Genomic DNA, 25367 nt, shown 5'->3' with positions numbered 1-25367 from the left:
GGAGAAGAGCAAGTTGAAAGCAATAGATTGAAATCTGGCGTCTGCCAGGTACAACTTATGAGTCGTTGCTGGCAGAAGGTGTGCGGCTGTATAAAGAGGGACCTGGGGCTAGGAAGAAGTTAAAAACAGAGCACACAACATGCTCAGAAATAAATTTCAATTTTACTTCTCTATTTTGCAGCTTTTATTGCAACATTGCTCAAGCCGGGCTTTCAGGCAAGGTCACATCCTACCCCCTGAGACCTTCCCACACCACTCCTGTGCTCTCCCCCAGTGTGCTCACACATGGGGACACCACTCTGCTCTGAAACCCTTCACGTTCTCCTCTGTGCTCACCTTGAGCATACCACCTACAGCACCTTGTTCACTGCTGTCAGCTTCTAGCACTACCCTCTTGCCTCTTTGCTCCTCTTCTGCTCCTCCACATCGCATTTCACATTTCAGACTGCAGGTCTGTGGGTGAGCAGCTGTGCTCACACTGGGTTTTTAGCATGATGGAGCCTTGATCTTATCGATCTGCTATGAGCTGCTGCAAGGCAAATAATACATGAGACGGGTCTATAGCAAGAAGCATAAGAAATTATAGACAGCCTCTATCTAGAGTACGAACCCCAGCCCACAGACCTTCTTAGAAATGCTTCAGTGTTTGATCTGTGACCATTAAACTAATAACACCTCCCCAAAGTGAGTGTCCTTCTAGGGACAGCTGCTATAGACCTGGAGTGTGGGAACTGGAAAATTTGCAAGAAATCCTAGAAAAGGAGACAATTTCCAGGAAAAAAAAAAAAAAAAAAAAAAAAAAAAAAGAGTCTCTGCAATGCTTTATTGTAGGTCTGAGCCTGCAGCTGGAAATGTGTGGCTTCTACAGCACAAAAGGGAAACTGGAGAGCAGAATTTAATTCATGACAGCACTGAGCAGTGACAATGAAATTCTTTCCTCCACTTTGCCTCTTTTCATATCCTTGTCTTACCCTTCCAGTATCTATATTGTTTCACACGCAAATAAAGAGGAATCTGGATTTTATTGCATCAGAAAAACATCTTTTGCTGCTCAAAAATGTTGATGTTCTCACTAAGTAATTTGTGACTAATGCCATCTCCTTCCCCAACTGACTAGTTCTGAAAAACTAAGTCATTAAATCAGTAAAAAGAGGGTGCTTTTCATAGAAATGCTGCCTTTCTGCTGCGATCTGCTCTGTCGGGAGACCTGTTACGGAGAGTGAGGCCAGTGCCCAGATCCCTTCACCAGGAAGGTCTGCATCTCTCTTCCTATCCAGGCACCTCTGTGCGGAGAAGGCTTTCCAGGACCATTAGCAGCCTCCTCACACCTGGCCAGGCCAAGCCGTGGCACTTGCAGGGACGGAGCTCGGTGTGCCAAGACCTCCACCCAACCCTCTGTGGTGCGAGCTTCGCCCTACACCTGTTCCCATTTCAAAAACCCCATTTCTGGCCATGCATTTGTTATGACAAGTGCAGAAACAATTTAAAAGAGACCGGAGTTAGCTCAAAACCTGCTTGCCGAACGTTAGGGTTTTGGATGAGTGGTTAGTCCCGCCAACAAGGTTCCCATGAGAAGCTGAGAATGGACGTTGGCTCCGTGAGAGTGGATGTTGGGATTTGAGGTGAGCTGGAGGAAGTTTAAAGAGATCTCGGTGCAGCAGGGAGGTGAGGGGGGAGAAGGGAAGGAGGGGACAAGCTGGGCATCCAACCTCAATTACCACTCCGGCTGACGTGTGATCTCAGTGACTACGGGATTACTCAGCACTGGCCTGGAAAAGGAGGTGTGGGCCACACCATCCCTGATATAATCTATTTCACATGACAGTTGCACAGACGTTTTATTTTGTTAGGGAAGATCAGCCTGGGCGGGAGTACGGCTTTCTGCCGCTGAGCTGCAGGGAACAGGGCAGAAATTTGGAGAGGGCAAACTCAGATCTCCACGAGTGTCTTGAAAAAATGCCCACCAAACTTATCGATCGGTTTTAGCATTCAATTTTAGCCAGTGGCCGTGGCAACCCGTCGGGGTAATGCCAGGAAAAACCAAACAGGCGTTTCAGCAGGAGATCTTCTGCTTGTGGGTTCCCGAGCTGTTTTGGAGGTAGGAAGCGCATGAGACTGATTTTCAAGAGTTCAGTTGCAAGGGCCAGTTAGGGCAGCCGCTGGATGTAACTGCCAGATCAGAAGGCAGGATAAAGACACAGAACGAGAGGGTAAACAGCCAGGAGAACAAGCCCCGGCTCCCTGCGACTTGCCAGTATTTGCACCCAATACAGATGTTTGTATTTAGGAAGGTATGGGCTCCAGCTACAACCTCCAGACCCAGATCTCTGGCCAGGCCCAGCTCCAATTTAATCTCTGGTGCATTCACCAAAGATTAACTTGGTAGATAAAGATGGAACTAGAAATATTTGAAGCCTGAAAACCAGTTAGGGTACTTTTGTTATGGAAAGAAAAATCCCTTTAGAACGCGAGAAGAAAAGGCAAAGAAAACTAAAAAAAATGCAAGAAAGACAAAGTGTGATGGTCCACTGACTGTTTTCTGAATTCTTCCTCTTTTCAAAGTTCTGAGGTTTGAACATTATGAACAGTTGACTGTTTGAATCGTATAATGCAATACCTGTTCCTCTGGCTTAACGTTACAATATTTCCCACACCGCAGGATTGCTTCACATTATTCTAAGAGGCAGTGTCATTTTCCCTGCAGTGCTAGGTCTTCTTTACTGAGGCGAAGGACACTCCTACTTCCTTTAATTATATGTTTTGTTTTAAATTAATGTCCTTTATTCTGGCGATGAATCACCGGCTTGTAGACAGGTAAATGTGGGAGTAAGAGAGTGAAAATATAAGTTTGATTCCCAAGGTGGGTGTCTTTAATTAAAACGGACATCAAGATTCAGTCTTCCTTCCCAAACTTACCCTGCCATTCTGCAGGCTCTGGGCTCCCATGTAGCCGCGCACGTACCGGCCTGCTTCAGAACCGCCTGGGTCCCCTTTGGGTCCAGGGCACAGATCCCCTATCGCTTGTGTACCCTGACAGTTGCACCACATCGTGCAAAGTAAATACGCCGAGACAAACTTTAAGGCCACCATCCCGGCACGAAGGGCTGGGGAGGGGAGCTGTGGCTTTGCTGTGACTGCTCCAGCGGCGAGCAGGGAGCCCGGAGCCGCTTCTCCCCGCTCCCTGCCGGCCCCTGGACAACGCCGCTGCGCTCCCCTGCCCGCGGAGCTGCCGCCGGCTGTTCCTCCCCCGAGCACCGCACGGCGAGCACCGCGCTCTGCCCTCCGTTCGCAGCGCTCCCCCGCCTTGCCAAAAGCGCTTGGAAAAAGCCAAACCAGCCAGCTGAATAACCCCTCGCTGCCTGCATTTCCCCGGGGGCAAACCGGGCCCGGCGGGGCGGGGAGCGCTGCACCCCTGCGTCCCCAAACGCGCGCACCTCGCAGGGTGCGGGGCTGCTCCGCACCCCCCCGGGGCTCATCGCTGCCCCCTCCCCGGGGCCGGGCAGGGAGCGGGGGGCACCTGCGGTCCCAGCCCCGTCCCGGGCGGTCCCGGCGGCGGTGCCGGCCCCCGCAGCCGCTCCGCACCCGCTCCGCACCCGCGGGCCGGGGCCGGCGGCAGCTCGGCGTGGCAGGCGGCCAGGCGGTGACGCGCCTGTTGCTATGGGATCGGCCGCCCCTATAAATAACCGAGCGGAGGAACTTTCCTAAGGCAGAGGCTTTTAGGACGCGGGCCCCGCAACCAGATGGTCCGCAGGAGAAGCGCCAGCTCCAGCCGCAGCACCCGGAGCGGCAGAGCCCCGCCGAGCCGCAGGGACTGAGCCGGCGCCGGGGGGGGCAGCGCAGCAGCCGCGGTGCCCAGCGCCGGAGCCCGAGGCAGGGTCCGGAGCCCCCCACCCCGACGGCGGCAGCTCGATCCTCTGCCGGGGGGGCCCCCTGCGCCGTCTTCTCCTCCCCGCATCCCCCTTTGCTTTCATGCAACGCCTGGTGGCCTGGGACGCAGCATGCCTCCCCATCCAGCCGCCCGCCTTTAAATCCATGGAAGTGGCGAATTTCTATTACGAGGCGGACTGTCTGGCTGCTCTCAACAAGCTGCACCCGCGGGCGGCCGGGGGCCGCTCCATGACCGAGCTGACCGTAGGGGACCACGAGCGAGCCATCGACTTCAGCCCCTACCTGGACCCCTTAGCATCCCAGCAGCCGGCGCAGCCGCCTCCTCCCGCAGCAGCAGCAGGGGGCAACTTTGAGCCTCCGTGCAGCAGCGGCGGCGGCCAAGATTTCCTTTCCGATCTCTTCGCCGAGGACTATAAAGGCAGCGGCGGCAAGAAGCCCGACTACACCTACATCAGCCTCGGCCGGCACGGCCACCCGTGCGGCAGCCAGAGCCACAAGCCGGGGGGGCTGCCGGGCTGCTTCCCGCCCCAGATCGTGGAGACCAAAGCCGAGCCGGTCTTCGAGACCCTGGACTCTTGCAAAGGGCCCCGTAAGGAAGAAGGGGGGGCCGGGCCGGGACCGGGGGGCATGTCCTCGCCCTACGGCAGCACCGTGCGCTCCTACCTGGGCTACCAGTCGGTGCCGAGCGGCAGCAGCGGGAACCTGTCCACCTCGTCCTCCTCCAGCCCCCCCGGCACCCCCAACCCCTCCGAGTCCTCCAAGTCGGCCGCGGCCGGCGGGGGCTACTCGGCCCCCCCCGCGGGCAAGAACAAGCCCAAGAAGTGCGTGGACAAGCACAGCGACGAGTACAAGCTGCGCCGGGAGAGGAACAACATCGCGGTGCGCAAGAGCCGCGACAAAGCCAAAATGCGCAACCTGGAGACGCAGCACAAAGTCTTGGAACTGACGGCCGAGAACGAGCGGCTGCAGAAGAAGGTGGAGCAGCTCTCCCGGGAGCTCAGCACCCTCAGGAACTTGTTCAAACAGCTGCCCGAGCCCCTGCTCGCCTCCTCGCCGCGCTGCTGACCCCCTTTCCCCGGGGCCGGCCGGAGGGGAGCGCCGGTGGCCGGCTCCCCGCTGCGCCCCCCCCCCCCCCATATGCCGGGGGAGCCCAGAGCTGGGGGCCCGCAGCGTGCCCCCGGGGCTCCCCCCGGGCTCGGCGGGGTTTTCTGCTCGGTTTGCTCTTTATTTACGCGTCGGCGGAGGGGCCCGGCGAGGCCGCCTGGGCGCGGGGTTCGCGCCGGGGGTCGGGGGTCGGGGGCCGGCGGCCGCGGGGCTCTGCGGGCTGCTGGGCGCTGGGGGTATTTAACACAGCGAGAGGAGAGCAGGGCGAAGTGATGCAATCCTTGAAGCATGGCTGGGAATGCTGCGTACATGATGCAATCTCGTGTAACTGTCAGTCATGGATTGAGTAATCTGTTAAAGATGTTCCTACGTTTGTTTTTTTTTTTTTATTATAAAGAATAATCTATTTCTATAAGAAAATACATATGTATATTTTGGGATCTATGCATTCTTGCTACGTTTGAAGCATTAATGAACAATTTTAATAAACTTTATGACTAGGTTAAAAAAAGTAGCTTGTTTTATTTGGAAGGCACGTTTGAAGCTAGCTTAAAGGCAGCGCTGAAACTCTAGCTGCATCTGGCTCGGTGCTGTGATCAGGGAGCAGGATTTCTGTTGGTCTTTTCACTTTCTCTGTGACTCAGAGAAAAACAAAAACAAAAACCCCAAGAGAAAGCCAGCAAAGAGCAGGGCTGGAAGCTTCAGCCAGTTCTCGTTGCCTCATTTTATTTCCTCTAATCACTTGCTTTAGCTGCCGCTTGGGTATTGTGTGGGGAGGAGGTGGTTGTTTGGCGTTTTCGGGTTTTGCACTTCTTGCTGTTCCCAACGTGTAGAGCGAGGTGTGCTGTCCAAACCGGGGCCGGTCCTTGGCAAAGTAACTCCGACTCTGAAGTGGGAGGGAGGAAGAAAAAGTAAGGGAGGAAGCTTTAATTAATTTATTTATTTTTTCCTTAAGGAGTTTCTGTTCTCTAAGCTATGATTCAGCCTTTCTTATGTTTGTAGTTTACAGGAACAAACATCAGAAAGTAGCATGTCTGTTGGATGCTGGTAACTCGGTCACTGCTCAGGAAGCTCTCCTGCAGCCGGCCAGGTGAGAGGCACACGAACAGCTCCCTTATCCTTTCTCTTGAGGCATTTTCCGAAAAACTTGTAGATGGAGTTTCTCTGTTGAGAGGTGTTTGTTTCTGTGCTTCTGTGCTTGGGGAACAGTGGCAGATAAGCTGGGGGGCAGAGAAGGAGGATGCTGGTGCTGGGCTACACCTCTGTTCCCAGGGGAGCTGGGGCTCTGCCTCTGATGGAAGGAGCCAGGCTCAGCACGGCTCCTGAGCCCCCACTGCTCGCTGCCTCACGCAGCTCTGCGAGCAGCTAACAGTCCCGAGCTGGTTACGCGCAGGGAGTTGAGAAAATGATCAGCTCTTACTCAGCATTTTCCATTTTCCTGTCAGGCCAAATTTAAGCACTAAGTTTTTAAGTCGAGTGCCTCCGAACAGAAACTTCTTAACTGTCTGTGCTGTTGGACAGCTGAATACAGAAGGGCTTTTCTGGATCGAGCCAATGCATTGGAATTGGCTGCTATACATTCCAATGCAAAAAGCAGCAGATTTCAGGACAAATATTGAGTTTGTTGTTTATTTCTAATGTTTCTCAAAGCAAAGCATGTTTTCTACTGAAAGAACTGTTGTGCATTTTTGACACTTAAGATCATATCTTCCTCTGGCGGGGCAAACTCCCGGCGCTCTTCCTGAAATTTGTTGTGCGTCCCCTGCTCCCGCAGTGCCTCTGCAGCTCCTGCTAGGAGTTGGGCACTGTAAGCACAAAGTGTTAGACCTGTTACAGATTTCTGCTGTTTTAATTTGTACAGCACAGTTCAGCTGGTTTTATGAGACCCTAAGAATAGATTTTCTCGGGTGAGCTAGCTCCTGCACCGGCTTGACTCAAGTTCTTGCAGGCAGGATAGACGTTAGATCTTGTCTTGACTGTCCCTCGTGACGCTGATTTCTCCAGCCTCCTGTGGCTGTTTATTCTACTATTCTTCTAGTTACGAAACTTATCCACATCGTTAGATCCTATTTTCTTGTTGTGCTGTAGGCCATGTAATGTTACCCAAACTCACAAGCTGCGTTCCCAGTCGGAGCTGAGTGCTGCTGAGGGCAGAATTGCTGCAGGACTGAAGATGTCCTCAGATACATTTCTTTCTTTCTTTATAAATGACAAAGCTTCCAACAAAAGTTCAGTTTATGAGGGCTGGGAGGCAGGGTAGATTGAAAGATAAGATGTACTAAAGGTATTTATATTTGTTTAAATAATAGTCCAGTTTTGGAGATAGAGCTCTGTCAGGCACGAATGAGCTAATCCCCGTCCTTAAACTCTGCCTGCTCCAGGAGAGTCAGGGCAGCGCTGCTGCAATTTAAAGAATGTTTAAATTCCTGCTGTATTGCCATGTATCTCTTCATTTGTATTAAAGATCTCTCATTCAGGAGGAAACTTGTGCAGCGATGAGTTTTTGTCAAAAGGACGCAGTTACAGAGAGGAAAACTGAGAGCACAAATGCATTGATTTTACACTAGTCTCAGAAGGAACCTGGAAGAGTCAGAGAATTCCTGACTCCTTCTTAATCTTCTGTCAGCTACAGAACTTACATTTTAGGAGCTTTCTAGCATGATTAAATGCATAGAGGTCATGAAATACCCTACTTTATAAACAAGCATATGAAAAAGCCCCTGGAATTAAAACATTTCCTAGGGAAAAAAAAAAAAAGTTTGGAAACAGTTTGGGAAAAAGTAGCTTGGAAATGAATCTGAGCACTAATTCTAGTACTAAAGCAGACAAAAGAGTCCAAATATTTTTTCTAATTACAGGGGTGGGGGTGGGGACATTGGAAAATCCCTGTCTGAACAGGGGCTCGGCTCCAAATATTGATATAGCTTCCCATTACAAGCAAGATTTGGTTGACTGAAAGCAGTACGTGGTGCATCTCAGTTGTCTTCTCACAAGGTTTCTTTAGCTTCTCTTCCTAAAGTGACTCAGGGCAATTTGCGGTAGGACTTTGCAGGCTACCTGCAGGTAAACCACGCCGAGGAGTTATGGCCTTTACGCCATGAGTCTGTTTTGAATTTTATGGAAGTTTATAAACATCATTTGGTTCGGGGTTGTTTTTCCCCTTTCAAATTGAATGCTACACCGGCTGATTCGTACAGATCTTTCTTGTTACTACCAAAATAACAGAGTTTCTTCCTATTTAGAAATAAGTCTGTAAGACCACATCCCTAGCACTGGTGTCCAAAGCACCTAGCACCATTTCATCATTTGCTAACGTTCAAATTCAGTTGTGCTTAGTTCTGCAAAAGGAATCATATGTACAATTTTAAGCCAAAATATTTAAAAAACATAAGTATTATTTTGTTAGCGGGTTTTCCGTCTATTAATAGCAATTGCTAGCCTCTGCTTATCTGTCCAAAGCATGTATAGCCCCATACAGCTCTGGCATTGTGTGGTGTTGCTCTGACACTTTGCCCGCTGCCTTCCCTTATTGACTCTTGGAAGATGCAGGAAAATTTACACTTGTTTCTATACTAATTGTTTATCTTCTATCCAATACAATCACCCAAATTGCACCAACGGGTTACTGGGCTGGGAGACTCGATCACATTTTGTTTTTTTCCTCATTCTTGCCATAGCCTTCTTCTATCAAAATTACAACCTGAAAAAAATCTTTGTGGATTTGTGTTTACCTTTACAATTTCCTCACTAGACCAACTGTTATTAATGTGGATGTGTATGAAAATATGAAGTTACTCTCGTACTAGGTAGTTTTCAAGCAATGTTTCCTTAGCTGTGACAAGAATAAAAGTCAATGCAACTTAGTATCTGCTTTAATAAAGACAAAAATGTATATGAGGCCAAATTACACATCTTCTTTTGTCATTTATAATGGTATAACTTAAGATACAATAAGTATTGTCTTGCATTTTCCTGTTATTCTGAGCAACACAAACTAAACCACCACCGAACTAGACCAGCAGGGTTTTGCATTCGGTTTGTTCTGGTTAGAGATGATCATGTGGTGGATGGGGTAATGATGAATCCACTTCTCTTTTTCCTACTAAGAACTAAGGAAAAAAAAAAAAAAAAAAAAAAAAAAAAGCTCTCCTCCAGGTTAGCTTTTTTTTTTTTTTTTGGCATGTTTATCTCTGTGCACATGCTTAGTAGTCAGAATTTTAGGGCAAAACTCATATGTTAATGTGAAGTGTTAAGAAAAATGTAAACCTATGCATGTATGTTGCAAGGATCGTAGTACAATCAAGAAATCTAAACGAAACTAGGCATATAATGAACTACTCCCACGGAAACAATTCTGTTCTGTTTTTAACTACTCAGTAAAGTAAAAGTAGAACCAAGTGGTACTATCTATACATTAAATACATGAGGGAATTGGCTCTTCTTTTGGGCAATGCACCCTGAACAGACTAGTGAAATGATTAAAAGAATGGAGTTCTACTTAACTATTTGCTGGGACCCAAAACATATTCTGAAAGTTCAATCCTTTCAGCAGAAAGCTAAACTTTGTACAAGCTGTAAACTTGGGTAATATCCCGTGATTTTCGGAGGTTTCTGATTCTATCATGTGAATTGAGGCCTGCTTTGACCCAGCCTGGGCAGCTGAGCAGCCCAAACCATGTGGAATATGTAAGCACCTGGAAATAGCCGCGCACTGACATCAGGACCATGTGAGATGAATGATGCAGTGTAAGCCTGATGCAAAACTACGTGAAATCCCAAGACAGTTTCTCTTTGCAGTGATACCAGACCCTGCAGCTCAGCAGCCGGGAGCACAACCGCTGTGGGATTTGAGTCCTGAGCCTCAGTAAAGAAGAGCTTTCAAGTTCAGCACAGCTCCGATTCTGATTTGGGTAGTTCTATCTACTGGGAACTAAAATCCCTTTGTGATTGTTTTCGTACCTGCTAAATTGTTTGACTGTTCTGTTTTGAATAAAGGGCTTTCTACCCCTCCTACAAATGTTGGTGGTTAGATCTGGATGGGTGTGAAAAACAATAGGGCTGGAATTCCCAACTCGGATAAATGGGTTAATAGTTGCTGAAACTAACTGATTTGTGTTTACCAGAGGGACACATTTGGTTCCAAACCTTCTGACTGGTTGTCACAGTTTCCACAGAGCAGAGCCAAATTTAACCCTCATTTGTTTTGAAGCCACCACAAATTTGGGGTATTTAATTCCAATAATATTTTCTAGCTAATTACAGTCTAAGGAAGGCTTTGATCTACATCATTTTTTTGCCTTTCCCTGTCCCATCTGCTCCTGCCTCTGTATCACACATTACGTAGCTATCAAAGCACTTTCTCAGAGTCCAGGGTACTTAAATCACAGGCTTTAGTTAGGGCTCACAATTTCATAAAATTTGCAGAATAATAAATCATCTCAGAACTCACGCATTCCCTCCCTACAGCACACAACAGAAGCACTGGCTTTGTCAGCAGACCTCGTTTTGATGGGCTTGAACAGCATGCCAGGCAGAGTAAGGAGCTGAGTTTTTGATAGAGGCTACGAAAGCTTATGGTCCCTATCCCCACATAAAAGAAGTGCAACAGCTGGTTTGTTTTCTATAAATACCTTGCCTTTGCTAGTCCATTGCAACAGCACTTCATTAAGCCTGTGGTAGGTAGCTCATTGATGTTGTCTAGAAATTACAGTAACAGGAATCAGTCTCCTTCAAACAATGCAAAAATCCCTCTAATGCCTCATCCACTGACTGCGTTCCCCTCCTACATTAGCTCACCTGTGATCCAGGTCCACAAAAGTTTTGTGAGCTTGATTTATATTTTGTGTAAGTGAGCAGAGAGGCTTTGCTTTTAGAAATGAATGTCACGGTGACACGATGGGAAAATATTTCTGTGCAACATGATGAAACAATTACTTGGCTGAAGTAATTCAGGAAGGGAATCACAAGAACAAGAGAAAGTGCCTGGAGCCGGTTTGAGAAGCAGAAGGAGAGAGCACTGGTGGCTAGCTAGCAGAAACATTGTTTTGCTAATTTCCCCAGCCTCTGTCATCTAGACAATAACTCGGGGGTGGATGTTTCTGACTGTGATTCGCCACATTTCTCCGAGTCTAGGTGTCTTCCAGGGAACAGGGAGGACATGGATTCTGCCTCTATTGTTTTCTGAAATACAAAAGGACAGAAAGGGAACCTAGAATGTAATTCATCGAGATACTTAAGTGTGTCTAATGTTTAAACGTACAAGAAGCAGAACAAAATCTGTGGGATAACTTGACACAATGAGATGAGTAGAATTACACACACAAAAAAAAAAAAAAAAAAAAAAAAGGAGTAATCATCAAGGAGTTTGATTGCTTACAGGAATGTAAGCTGGACCATAGCCACTTATGCCTAACTTCTGCATGCAAGCTGGCTTTTACACCAGCTCAATGAAGACAGATAACTTCCAAGCAGCACTGTGGTTTCGCTGATGTGTTCCTGATGCCCACTCATGGTGGCAGAAAACATTGTTCTGCTCCAAGTTAAGAACAGCTCCGACTGCTGTGTTGAGTCCCCAGATCTGAAGGATGAGGAGGGGAGGCAGAAGGCCTTCATGCAGGACTTTAGCTATGGGGTTCGCGGTGTCCTTAAACACTTTCAAAGCAAATTATATAGCTGCAGAGTTAATGAGTGCAGAACTCTGACAGAAATGAAGCAGCAAGGCATAAATACCGAGCTTTAGCGAAAGTATGAGAATGGAAGGACACAGTTTCTGGTCCTGGTCCTCTCACCAGTTTATCATATATCTTTAGATAGTTAGCCCCTAAATGTACTAGGAACTGTGTGCACATATGTGCATCTCTAACGTGCAGTTGCCATAGCTGCAGGTATATTTGCCTATTATATATTTAGATCCTGATCTTACATATGTGCTTCATTTTATACATGTAGCTGCAGTGATTTCAGTGGAACTGTTATTACTCCCATGAGTAATGATAAATGCACAGATCGGTATTTACATGGATGCATTTACATGGATCTGTATATACATGGATCTGAGATCACTGTGTCTCTGGGAAGATTTTTGTGCCATCCTCTGTTTTGCACTACATGCCCTAGGAAATTTTCTACAGAGCTACCCAGGCACATGGTCTGATCTGGCTGTCCCCTCCCATACAAAAGGTGATGATGGTGGCTTCAGCATTTTTGTACTCCTCAGGACAGAAGGAAAATCTGACTAGTGTGACACTGCCTGTGCTCTAACAGCTACCAGTGGGTCCAGTGTAACAAAGCACTTGAGCAGAAGCAAAACAAAGCTGAACACCAGCTTGCAAGTTCTGGATGTGCTAAGTGCTCTGCTGAAACACACCATTCCAGTCCGAGGCACGGATAGCTACCTGGCCTCTGGATCACTGCTGTGATGCAGCTGTGCCGCTGGCACAGAAAATATGGCAGAAACTCTGGGTGTTCAAAAGATGCTGCATGAGATGCACCCAGATGGGCCAAAATGAATCCTGGTTTCCTCCTCCTGTGCTGAAGGAGCCCATTCAGTGTGTCTGCTGGCCGGGGCTGGCAAGCCACTGCTCCAACGCATGGTGTTAGTACCTGGCTGGTGATCAAAGCACTCTTAGGCAACAACCCACTCCACATCAGCAGGAGCCGCTGCCAAGAACCAGGGACTTCTACGGGCTGGAAGGCAACTGATAAAGCAGACGCTGAGAAAAGCAATGATTCCTGCATTGGGCAATCTGAGTGCCACTAATGGCTACTGGAAAATGTTATTTTTATTTTAGTTCTGCAATTGCATAAGACGGGTCTGCTGAAGGCTCAGAGCGACACGGTGGTTGCACTGGGCTTTGCTGTTTGTTTTTTCTTTTCATAGCATTTTATTTAGATGAACAGATACTCCCACGTTACAGGGGAAAACCACTACTCCTTGGTACTTCTCTTCCTCTTTCTGTACCAAATATGGGTCAGCTGTGCCTTTCTCCAGAATTAGCTCCTGTGGATTTTGGCTTGCGGAGGATGAGGCACCTGGAATGGGTGAGCATGATGCAAACAAACCTGTTGCAATACAATCCTGTGCCTGGTTGCAGGGGATACAGTTCACAAGTGAGGCTGGCAGATTAGAAAGGGTTTGGCAAAAAGGACTAAAAGGCAGATCTCCATGGGGCAAAGAGGCTTTAAAAGAAGGAAGTGAGACCAACCAGCGCCTGGTTCTGGGAAGGCTATTGCAGGCTGTGGCAGTGATGGGAACTGTTTCCAACAGACACACTAGGGGCACTGAACTATTTTCTCACTGACCTCACGGTAACATGAAGTGAAAATTCTCCTCTGCTGGGTTTTGCCAAGTTTTTGAAGGCAAAGACTTATCCAATGGCTCCTGCTTTTGCATTAATTCACTAGCAGGTGCTCTTCTGCACGAGCCCTGCCAGAGCTTTATTACCAGAGGTACACTAACTATTAAACAGCCATAAGCTTACCCTGGTATTTACTGTAGGACTGTGCCTTTTTATTGCGCGCAGGGAGGGAACTCCCTTCTCAGCCCTCCAGGTGGTCCCTTCAGGGCAGGGTTGAGGCACTTTGGTGAGAAGGGGTGGGGTTGGGTGGGAGAGGCTTTCTTTGCTGCCCTACCTGTTCTGGGCATAAATTGAAATGATCAGTCTCTAAATCCTGCCAATTAGGCGTGCTTTACTGGCATTAGAGCCAGTTTACTGTGACAGGTAAAACTACAAGGTTTCTCTTAAAAAAAAAAAGAGAGAGAAAAAAAAAAGGCAAAATCCTGCTTTAACCAGGGGTAGCAGAGGGCAGCAGCAAGTTGGTACCCAGCCATCCCAAGACAGGCAGGAGCAGGGCAGCATTCTCCAGCACAGGGCAGCTCAGGGACAAACGCCCCGTAACGTGTCTGTGTCCCCTCCTCCAGCAGCGACTGCATCTCAGGGAGCCCACGGAGCAGGGGGACGCAGCTGGCAGCCCTCGGCAGCACCCCTCCTCTGCAATAGCTCCTCTTAGGCATTCAGTGCAGGATTAGAGGTGGGAAAAAAAATACTGGCAATCCTTTCCTATGCTCCACCTGCCAACAAAGCTCCACCTACATGGGAGAGCAAAACGAGGTGCCTTTTACGAGACTGTGAAACTGCTAATCAAGGTAGTAGCTGCGCTCTCAGGGTAGTGCCTTCCTAATCTCCTGATCAACAGATTCCTATAAGGAAGATGGCAATATAGACCTCTTGGGCTTATTAATTCCTGGTTTCTGCACACCGAGGCAAACACTGTTCTGTTCTTTGCAGGCTGCTCCCATTTGGAGGGTTATTTTGCTTACTCCAATGTCCAGAAATTACAGGGTTGGTTTTCTTCCTCAAGGAAAAGATATCTTTGCAGGAAGTGCTTCTGCCTGTGGATCTGTGGCAGAAGCTGGCTTCATCCTCATGTGCAGTCAGAGAAGAGGAGGGTGAGGACCACCTCCCAGCAGCCCCATATTCCTTCCTTATTCTCACCATTTAGCACTTAGGCTCTGCTGGTGTAAAACAAGGATTTCAGACACCAGCGTTTCAGGCGTTTCAGGCCGTTGCATCCCTTGCTTCAAAACAGGCTTTATGCTGAGAAGGGTTTCTCATTGGTACTTGGGTAGGAAGTGGAAAAATGGCAAAATTAATTATCCACGTCAAATACATTTAATACTGCATAAAACTCGCCTGGGAGGAATGCTGCCTTTTACTCTCATGTCCTGGTAACTCTGACTGACTCTGCCTCCTGCATCCACAGCTCGTCAACATCCACAGTTGTTTGTAACCAAATCACTTGTGCACAAATTTAGGACAGAAAAGCCCATTGCTACCAGCATTATAAATGCAGTGTGAGGTTCTTCCCTCTGAGAGTTGCCACAATGTCTTGAGGGGAGGAAAGGGGTAAAAGTGAGCTCCAAATAAGCACTTCACAGAACTTACACTCTGAGCTAATTTGAGTCCTCGTCCAGCCTCCCCGCAGGGACTGAGCATTAGCTTGGGATCTCCGGAGGGTTTTGGTCTCACTACACAGCCAAGCAAGCTGGGGGACCCTGGTGTGGTACAGGGGCACGCTGCACTGCTCCTGTGCTTCATGTTATACCCAGGTAGCTGCTTTTCAGCCTCCGCTGCTCTGCCCCATATAACTAGGCAGGAATGATGGCCTACTGAGTCTGGAAAAAAGAAAGTATAGTCCTGTCTCTGGCATTGTTTCAAACTTGCTTTTTTGGACAAGCTACCTCACCCTTCAACACTTCACTTCTTTATTCCGCAGAAAGAAAGACACTTCCTGGATGTGAGAGAACAGAGGTGGATGTTTCAGGTGTTATTTGTTTAAAGAAGTGTGAAATACGAGATAAGAGACATCAATAACGCCACGTATCAATTACTTAGTCTGTATTAAATGCTAAAAATGAAAATGAGTTCACCAGGGAAAGCCTTCAGTTATTTTTATAGTGTACACTCTTTAGGACAGTCTTCTGGTGAAAATGACTGGAAGCACAATTGTCCCTGACTCCAAACACTCTCCAGGCAGCAGCATGACCACACCGAATTTGGCTCATTATGTATGTAAAATAGGCAGATGCTATTAGAAAGTAATTTTTCTGACTCGTAGAGTACAGAAGCCTATCCCTCATGATGAAATCCTCTGCAGGGGCCATATTTTCATCATGCCTCATGCTTTTTAAGGTATTTGAAATGATCCTAAAGTTGGGTACTATCTTCCTTTTCCTCTCCTGGAACCCGAGCTCTGTGTTCACAGAATTTCTCTGACTCCTCAGCATTTTCCTTTCAAACTCCCTTCCCCTTGACAGTATGTAATTCCTGATATTGGTGGGTATGTCTGCAGTTTTACTAAGTATGTAATAACATGCTACTCAGGGACAACATGTCATGATAATAAATTGTTGATGTAATTAGGTCTGACTCATCAATCAACATGGAAAAGGACAGAATGGACTTCATAAAAGCACCTTTAAGAGACTGATGGAAATGTTTAAAGAATGAAGAAATTACCAGTGTTTTGTATTGTTAAGTATTTTGCAGAGCAGAAAATTAATCAGCACTGAGGAGAACACACTCCTCTGGAATGCCCATGTGTGGCCCATTCCATCCCGTTTTGCCCTCTGAGTCATCCCTTCAGAGCTTCCTTTCCGTGCAAACAGGAGCAGTCACAGTGGGATCAAGTTTAGTGACTTACCCGTGTGAGCAAGCAGCTGTGCAGGGAAGACAGGCCCATCTTGAGCCGGGTCCAACAGCAAAAGCTGACGAAATAACTTTTCTGTGCAAAAAAAAATCACCTTGTTGCATATTATTATTTTTACATTATTTACTTTTCGCTTTAGGAATGTTCTTATTTTAGATGAAATGCTAAAAATGTGTCTCCAGCAAGCTTTATAAATCCAAATTCCATGTATATCCCAGACTGATGACCTGAGAAATCTGGCATTTATACCTGGGGCCTTCCTGCGTGAAGTGAACATGCATTTCCAAGATGTATGTGAAACAGAAATAACAAAATAGTGCTTGGCATGCTCAAAGCCTAAAACTGCACAAGCAAGTTACCAAGGCTAAACCCAGCTCTGTCCAAGTCTAGGCGAAAGGTCACCCACGAATTAGGAAGCAAACTATTGAGTTAACAGCGTTGCAGCAACAGAATAAACTCTCACCGATTGACTAAGACAGTGGGATATCACCCCTAGCTATTGGCAACCGTCTTCTCATAATTAACCTTTATTAAGGTGGTCATCTCCAAACTAAACAAATGCAAAGTTTGGTTACTAATATAAAAGACATCAATTAGATTTATATAAGGGTATTGCAAAATATTAAATAATAAAAGCTGCTACCAAACAACAGCAGGAAAATTCATAACCCCACAGCACGTTTGCTTCTCAAATAGACTGGGCCTGACTATTTTCAGGAAATTACCTTTTGAGTGGTGACAATACTTGCCCTGTGCACTTGATGTGGGAGATAGGGGGTACTGCTGGCACACTGTCTACCTAAACCTGACAGCAAGACTAAGGTTGGCACTTAAATGCATGAATCACCAACTACTGAAATTTAAAAGCTTGCATATGCAAATCACTAATTAAACACATTAACATAGTCAGTTACCCAAACTGTAATCTTAAATCGTATCTCTGAGTTAGGCATGCAATCACACACCCATTCTGCAGATTTGCATTCGTGAGCATGGTTTCCTGAGAGCTAGGTCCAGAAACCAGTCTAATAACCAATTTTTACCTCCTGTAGTTCCAGGAAGGAAAAAGAAGAGTAAAAGCATGCTGAGTGGCTTCTTCTCCTAAAAAGTAATGGGGAATTGTACATAATCAGGAACTGATGTGGACAGACTACGAGGGCTAGATGGCGAGTTGTGTGTGCGCGTATTTAATCTAATGCCCATCTTTGTGACTCCTTCAACCCGGGCAGCGTGGCATTTCCCTCTATTAGCAAATACTCAGACACAGGAAAAGCCTATCTGCCAGATTTTGACTTTATTTACATTGAATTACCTGAGATTAGAATCTGAAACTAGAAACTTTCTTTATACAGTTACAAATAGCTATATTATGCAGTTTTAAGGGGTTAAGAAAAGGAGGAAATCATAACCACAGAAGTCATAAAGGCAACTTATCCCAAGCCAAATAGTTTTGTTTCTAACGCAGGGCTTTAATTATAACATGTCATATAATGATGACATAGTGCTATAATAGGCAAATATAATGCATTAATCTGATATTATATTTTGGCTTTAACAATAGGTGCAGCGAACCAGCCTTAGTGGATAACTCATTCAGAACCTATCTGCACACTCCACCTAGATACTTATCTGCCTCTTTAATTAAGTGGAGGGAAACTTCTTGAGGCCATACCCATAAAGCCAGTCTCTGATGATAGCAGAGTTACTGGAAGCCTTTGGTAATCGCTTACACCCACGTATTGTGGTTAGCTTCCAACTTTGGCTCTTTCCTTCTTGCTTTGGAACCACCTATTTATCCCCTAGTGTAAATCCCCATGTTTTTGTACCAAAAGCGGTACAAAGGACCCCCAGAGGGTTTTTTTTGAGTGTATCAGCATACTGCTATTGGCCTCCTCAGGACTGAACCGGCTTCCTAGTTGCAGCAGTGAAATAAAGAGCTTTGGCCATTTTTTCACTTACCAGTGTATTTCTTGAAACGGTAGCAACAAACTGCATCAGTGAACACACACAGTAGAGCCAGTGTCACCCTTCCAAAATGCAAGTGCCCCAGACTGTCCTCAGTGTGCGCCCATGGCAATCAGAGAGCCTACAGCAGGTGACTTCAGTGAAAGCAAGACTGGGTCTTATGGGACAAAATTATCTCTCCTGAGTCCATGGGTCCTGTGTAACTCTGTGGACATTAAAAAACACCTTTTTTCCTTCTCCAAGTTCAAGCTGTATGTAGGATCCACATGCTAAGCTAAAAATAAAACCTTAGCTAATATATTAGTTTGGAGAAGGTGGTTCTCTGAGATGCAGTGCTTGCTCTCTACTAGGAATTTTTGAGAGCCGTATCCTGCTCTGAGGCAGTAATATACGGAAATCATGAAGACCAAGCAGGTAAACAGCATCTGAAGAAAGCACAGGGACAGCAATCTGGAGGCCGTGTGAGATAATTTTCTGATGTAACAGCAGTGTAACAACAAGTACTATAGTCCTCATATCAAAATAAAGACAGCTGACATGAGGTTCTTACATTTCAGTACTAGCTAAGCAAGCCACACAGGATGAGCACAACTAAAATGGCTCCAACTGCTTACCGCCTCTTTTCCTTTTTCTCTCCTTCTGCTGCGCACTTCCTTGCTCTCCTCCGATCCTTGCCAGTATGAAAGGCTCTGCTAATGACCTCTGAGCAGATCATGTTGAGAATGTCACTACAGAGCTTCTTAATCTTATGGTGGCGCCTAGATAATATGGTGATGGGTACTGAAATGCTGAAAAACAGACAGACAGATAGCTAGATAAGATTAGATATATAAGTAATTTAGTCAGTCATCATACAGAGCAGCTGACATAAGTTCATTTGTAAAGCCAACTGCTAAAATTGCTTTAGAAGTCCGTACATTTTAATTCTGTTGAAAGACAGACCTTTGATCTGAATTGTTTTGGTGGCATGTACATTATTTGAATGGAACCTCACCTGACCAGGTAATACCAGACCGGTCATTCCTGGCATACTATTGTCATAGGACAACAGTGTACATGCAAATCCATACCTACCGATAGCTCAGGGGCAGACAGATAACCGAGCATCATGGAACAGATACAGACTGAAAGCATGATCACCACCTTGTGCTGATATGCAGAATGAATCATGGCTAATAAAAGGCTCAAACAGCCATATATATGACTAAAGGTAACCCCAACACACTTTTAAATTAAGCATGTCCAGAAAATAAAAGGAGAGAAATTAATAGATAAGTCTTATTGCTTCTCTTTCTCATCAATATTTATTAATTTGTACTGGGGGAGATGGAGAAGAGAGAGAAATAAAACAGAGCTGCCAGACAGATTCACTGTTGTTTACAGGCAGTTTTATATCCCAGCTCTCAGGTACTACCAAAACACTCGGAAGTTTGTGCTGCATTCTTTGCAGGAAGAGTTATTTGCATTCACGTGTTTTTATTTTTATATTTAATTCAACATTAAAAAGCTCAAAGATACTTCCTAGGGCAGTTTATTTTTGAAGTGGATTATTTGTTTTAGCTCCACATCTGAAGCCACACTAGTATTCCCGAGTACGGAAGGGGTAAGACGGTTAATAAAAAAGTGCAGAGTTCATTAGTCCATGTGTTCCTCTGAGTGGCATTTAGCCCAGCGCAGACACTTTGCACTGCTAAGTCCCACTAAAGCACAAACTGCTAAGTGCACGGATGAACCACAGATAAATGGTTGCATGTCTTAATTAGTGATGGATGAAGCTCTCAGAAGATTCTGTGGTTTAATTAGAATAAGCATTCAAAAAGTTCAAATGCTAATCCGAGCCTCTTTAGTTTATAATGATGGAAGTCACTCTCTAGAGCAGCTTACTCATTCCATTTTTAATATATCCTGACTGCAGTTGGGTTTGAACCGCTGCACAAACAGCAGCTGTCACGAAAAGTAGATCCCCTCCAACAATCCCACTTGAAATCAGTAATTGCAGATGTGCAGAAAAATCAAACGACTGAATAGCAGTCTCCAGACAGCGCTTGCCACAGTCTTATGTCCTTCTGTGACACTTCACTTTTGCATGTTCTTGGCTCTAAGGCTTGGATTAATCGTGCTTAACTGTTAGAATCCCTGTTTCCTTAATGTCTCAGAAACTCAATCTCTTTTTAAAGCTATATGGCTCTTGACAGTGACTGCAGTGAAGGAGCTAGACTCCTAATTTGAGCATCTCATTTATTTGCCTGAACTTTGGAAGGATCAAGGTCCAGCTCTGTTGTGAAATGCCTGATGTTACAGTATCTCCTGACCGGTACCCTGCCCCATGGCTAGTCCATTATGGGTCATTTCAAGTCAGCTCTGCTGCACGCTGGTGCTTTATAGTGGACTGAAATGCAGGAGACTTGATTTTCTAGAAGGTTGATTTTCTAAATAGAAGTGTTCTCATACAATATCCTAGAGCCCGATTCCCCACCGCCTTACAGCTGTGTCCAAACCCATGGGACTCAGAACAAGTCCACAGGGTGTGTAAAACCCTGTCTAGCACATCTGGAAGTGCCAGGCTCCCAGTCTGCATAATTTAAAAGCAATGGAAGATTGGGCCAGCAGTTACAATTGTACTTATATAATGTCTGCATAAGCAAATATTGGACTTGTTACGCATATGCAAAGAGTTGCCCAGCCAGCACATAAGTGGAGAAGGTATGTATTTCCTTTGCACACTACATGCCAAATGTGTGCAAATCAAACACAAAAGTATCCCACCCATTGAGGCAAATACTTAAAAATAGGTATCTAAAAGTATTACACAGTAAAGCACTAAAGAACATAGTTTAATTTTCAAAATTGCTGAGCAACAAGCAATTCTTGTTTTTTGAGAATCAGACCCCTTACACACTTCCGTTTGGTTTTAGAACGTGATTTTATATACCTATTTTTTGAGAAATACTGGCCAAATTGCTAGCTGTCAGCTGGAGTCTTTATCGGGAAATCTGTAACTGAACATTCCAGGCCAAGATGCATAGAAAACAAAAAACTGTGTAGAAACTTACACAGTATGCTGTTGGTTATACTGGAAACAGTAAAAAGAATTAAAAAAAAAAAAAGTGCTATTAGAAAGCTCAGTTCAGGAAAAGGGAAAGAAATGTACTTTTGTGTTTGTACTGATAACAGTAGTCCTTCTTACAACATTCTGCACTTTTAAAACTTTGAATGAATAACTGTAGCTAATGAATAATTGTACCTTTAAATAAAATCTTAATTGCAAAACAAAAGAATAATAAAGAAAAGTGAATACTTTTTTTTTTTTCTTTTCAAAGCTTAGAAAAGTTTAGGTCGGAGTTTTGGGTGAAGGTTTGGTTGCTGCTTTTTCCCCTTTTATCTGAAACAGCTTACTCAGACCTAATCTTCATCATCTAAACCACATGATTAACACACAAAATAACTTTGGAGCAAGCCAGGTCCAAGCAGGAAGCTGCAAGTACTATCATGTCTTCGTGATATTAGCCAGCAAAATAACTGTGGTTTCTTCAGGTTTTTTTTTGTTATTATTATTATTTTTAATTCTCTACATTTATGTTTTCCTTGAAAGGGGCATGTGTGTGTGTGTGTGTGTGTGTGTGTTTTCCTTTCTTCTTTGTGGTGGAAACTTTCAGATTTCCAATCTCATTCCCAAAGGGAATGTTTATTCTCCTAGACAATGCCCACAAGACCGGGGCAGGCCTGGACCCTTACACAAAATAGCTAAGAACGTCTCTGACTTTGCTTGTGTTTGTCAGTCAAAAGCACTGTTCAGCCAGATATCACCACTCCCCTCTGGTCAAATTTAAAAGAAAGTAGTTATGACTGTACCATACAAGGGGACTGGTCCTGCTGGTGTGTATGAGGCTTGTTCAGAACATTCCATTTGATTTGGCTGGCCTGAGAAAATGGAGGCTCCTTTACTTCTTTCAGGATCCCAACAGGTTTTAGGTGGGAACTATGTACTAAGCTGCTCAGATCACAGCAGTTCTGGGCATGTCTAGACATAAAATTGCTGGTACTGGAAGAAATGTTATCCTGAGCAGGGAGGAACCTACCGAGTTGTAGGTGCTTAAGTCTTCTTTTGCATCTGGCCCTAACTTGCAAGAGAGGAAGAGCCAAATGCTCAAAGGCAGCTTCCATTTTACAGCTTTAAATTATGCAAAAAAATACAGTCTTGATAATTTTGCACCTGCATTTGTATTGGAGGTGAGGGAGAGCCTGACCAGGCAGGGACAGGCTCTAATTCTCTGCCCTTTCTCTGCGCTGTGAATTCAGACAGGCCTTATCCCAGCAGAAATCACAGTCCCCATGTGTGTCGTGTCATACACTCCTATGCTAAGCTCCGCGGTTGGTACGCTGGATGCTTGTTGGGCAACGGCATGGAGAAGGCTGGTTTCCTTGGAACATTTTCTGTTCATTGTAATGTCCCTTCCCAGCATTTCACAAACCACCACAAAGACAACGACAAAATAGGGGAGGAAAACCTTCTTAAAATGAATTGTGTGTCTCTTCCCTCGCTATCCCAACAGCCTTGGCAGGCTCATAGGAGCCAGGCAGAGCTGGTCTCTACTGGATGTTGCTCTTTGCACAATTTTATGATAATCTGGGGGAGTTTGTGTGATCAAATGGTGAAAGCACACGGAGGGAAGTGAGGACTCTGAGACTGCTTTCCCGGTTCCGCCACCAAGATCCCGTTTCTCTTGGGATGGCATACATAAACTCTCCTGGTTGTTCCATTGGCATGAACCTGGCTTTATGTATGTGCTATTTCTGCTATTTCTAGGACTATCTGAGGTTCAAATCAAAACAATGGCAAAATGTTCCAATTTATCTGCAAAACGAATTACAAACCTAACTATGACCTCTCTGTTCTGATTCAGAGCCTATTAAAGACAGTGCAAAGACATCTACTGACTCCAGTGTACTTTGGATTACTATGTAGGCTCTTGATCAGATGGAAAAGAGACAGAAGGACACCAGAACTCAAGGAAGGGATGGGAGAACTATGATATATATTACTGGGAAGTAAAAATACCCTCAAGGGATGCTGGAAGCAAGACTTCTGCCAAGGCTTGGCTAGAATACACAAGTTTAGAGACCCAGCTATTGCAGCTTCTTGGCTCATCCTAGAAAGAAAGCAGCTTCCTGTCTTAACCTCTTAATGTGAGCTCAATATTTGTAATTTACAGTGCATTTCATACCTGAAAGAACAACTCCGTTCTGTTCTCATGGCAAAATTCCTAATGATTCCACTGTGAGCATAGCATAGCTCACATCTTCTTATTTGCTGCTGTTGGATCTTTTTCATGTCCTTCCACCCTGCGATGGCTGCAGGTATTCTCTGCTCTTACACTCACTTTTAGTCTCTGTTTCTTTGACACAGGTAACAGTTGTAAACTCCAAAGATCACTGTTTCTGTAGCAACAAAGAGAGAAAAAGAGGAAATTAATTCAGTCTTCTGCATTCATTCAAAACATCTGCTTATAATGACGAGGTGTTTTCTCCTTGCTTTTCATCATATGCCCCACAAGTTCAGCTGTTCTCAGACGGGACTACTGGAGGAGAACAGAGCAGCTGGACAGTCCCAGCAGCCACACTTGCAGAAGTATCCTGTAGAAGTAGCATGTGATCATCCCAAAATACAAATTAAAAAAGGAAGAAAAAAAAGAACTAAAAATATATTACTGTTTTTGAAAATGAAATCTCATGATTTCACCATTACTATTTCAGTACTACAGTTTCAAAGTAGCATTAGCTTTGTCATCCTTCTTTAAGAATCTGTTTATCTGAGACTGGTGCTCCAAACTGCTCTCTATGCCTTTGAAAATCCTCTTTCAAATTTACAAAGTTGTTCCAAAGAAGTGGCATGCTATACATAACACCAGGAAAGTTTCTCTAAGAACAGATTTTTCCTAGATTATTTCAAAGTCTTTTATTGAAATGAAAAGTGTAAAGATGAATAACTATGATCCACAAATGACCAGGTGAACCCAAGTCCATCTGCTCTCATGGTGCAAAATAAGGGAGGTGAACAAAATGAGCACTGATTATATAAGGAGATGCTTTGGGTTGTGATCAGAGACGGCTCTTTCTTCTAAAAACATATTAAATTTGATTCACTCGCAGCACTGACAAAAAAGATGTTTTGGTTCATACGGAAATGGTTTGATTCAAATATTTAATTTTGCTTTAAGGGTTTCCAAAAATATAATTAAGCACTAAACTAAAATGGAAACTTTGAATCCCAAAGCTAAAATGTTTTACTTTTTAGAAAATGCTAAAATTATATAATTTGATTTGTTTGGAATCTGAGGGTGATATAACTAAAACAATCAGTTGAAACTGGCTTTAGTTCGCAAAGCATTTCAATTTTCCTGTATTTTAACATTTTGGCTAAGATTATCAGATGACAATTTATAGGAGGATGTTATTGTGAAGAAATAACATGCTGTCAGGATCAGCAGTTTAGTATTACCTAATACAGATCTACAATGGCGGTTTACTGGATAATTTTATTAATGATATTTACAGACCTCTCAGCTGAAAGGCAGAGTGGTTACAGTAAGGAGTAAGTCATGGTTAGCTTTTAGGATATTATTAGCTATGGCAATACTACACCTCAACAAATCTGTGAGTGCCACTTGACACACCATGCACATTTGTAATGGCACAGAAAATAAGTACAATAATTAAAACAATGGTTCTTTTCCCTCAACGTTTTCTTTTGACCCGTGTCTTCCTCAAAATGAATCCAAGGCAGGTTAACTGACTGCTTATCCACATAACATTTAAGCAACATATTTAATACAGTTGCAGTTCATACTTTAAATTCAAACATAACATCGATCCAACAATTTTTGGCAAATAAAAGGTAGCAATGGAGTGTCAAGAATCCAAGGACACTCCAATCTAATTTAAATGGTGTTGCTCTCCAAAGCTGGCAGCAAGGAGTGCATCTTTTTAAAATGTTTCTAGTAGAAGCTGATGTTTATGATTGCTCTCAGCTTGGCAAGAAAAACACTCTTCTAAACATTTACATTTCGCATTCTTTGGGACTGTTGAAAAATGTTGGCTTGCAGTTCTCCACACTGCAGAGAGCTTGTGAGGAATGTTATAGTAGAACATTAATAGCCATGTACTTTTCTTTTTCTTTGATTTACTGTGTGGCAGCTTTTATT

The 25367-nt window shown here is 44.9% G+C and overlaps 2 protein-coding genes across 4 annotated transcripts in view; one reads left to right on the top strand and one right to left on the bottom strand.

The window, feature by feature from the left end:
- LOC311445662 (uncharacterized protein) overlaps positions 1-25367 on the bottom strand; it is a 169878-nt gene that overhangs the window by 3029 nt on the left and 141482 nt on the right. The window contains exons 5-8 of the mRNA XM_084538011.1: positions 23391-23604; positions 18780-18953; positions 18160-18370; positions 16195-16275 (exon numbers count right to left, since the gene is read on the bottom strand). Coding sequence (XP_084394137.1) covers positions 23460-23604 — 145 coding nt within the window. The 3' untranslated portion in view covers positions 16195-16275; positions 18160-18370; positions 18780-18953; positions 23391-23459. The remainder of the gene's footprint in view (positions 1-16194; positions 16276-18159; positions 18371-18779; positions 18954-23390; positions 23605-25367) is intronic.
- CEBPB (CCAAT enhancer binding protein beta) lies at positions 3705-10009 on the top strand. Of its 3 annotated transcripts, XM_084538006.1 has the most exons (3): positions 3705-5903; positions 5995-6082; positions 9790-10009. In XM_084538006.1, the coding sequence occupies exon 1, from the start codon at positions 3970-3972 to the stop codon at positions 4951-4953; it is 984 nt and encodes a 327-aa protein (XP_084394132.1). In that variant the 5' UTR covers positions 3705-3969; the 3' UTR covers positions 4954-5903; positions 5995-6082; positions 9790-10009. The 3 variants fall into 3 exon arrangements, with proteins under 3 accessions (XP_084394132.1, XP_084394131.1, XP_084394130.1); XM_084538005.1 differs by having other exon boundaries at positions 5995-10009; XM_084538004.1 differs by having other exon boundaries at positions 3705-6082.

Source organism: Aythya ferina (genome assembly GCF_964211825.1).
Source record: "Aythya ferina genome assembly, chromosome: 16".
NCBI lineage: Eukaryota > Metazoa > Chordata > Aves > Anseriformes > Anatidae > Aythya > Aythya ferina.
The sequence above is the reverse complement of the archived record's forward strand: the minus strand, read 5'-3'. Positions and strand labels throughout refer to the sequence as shown.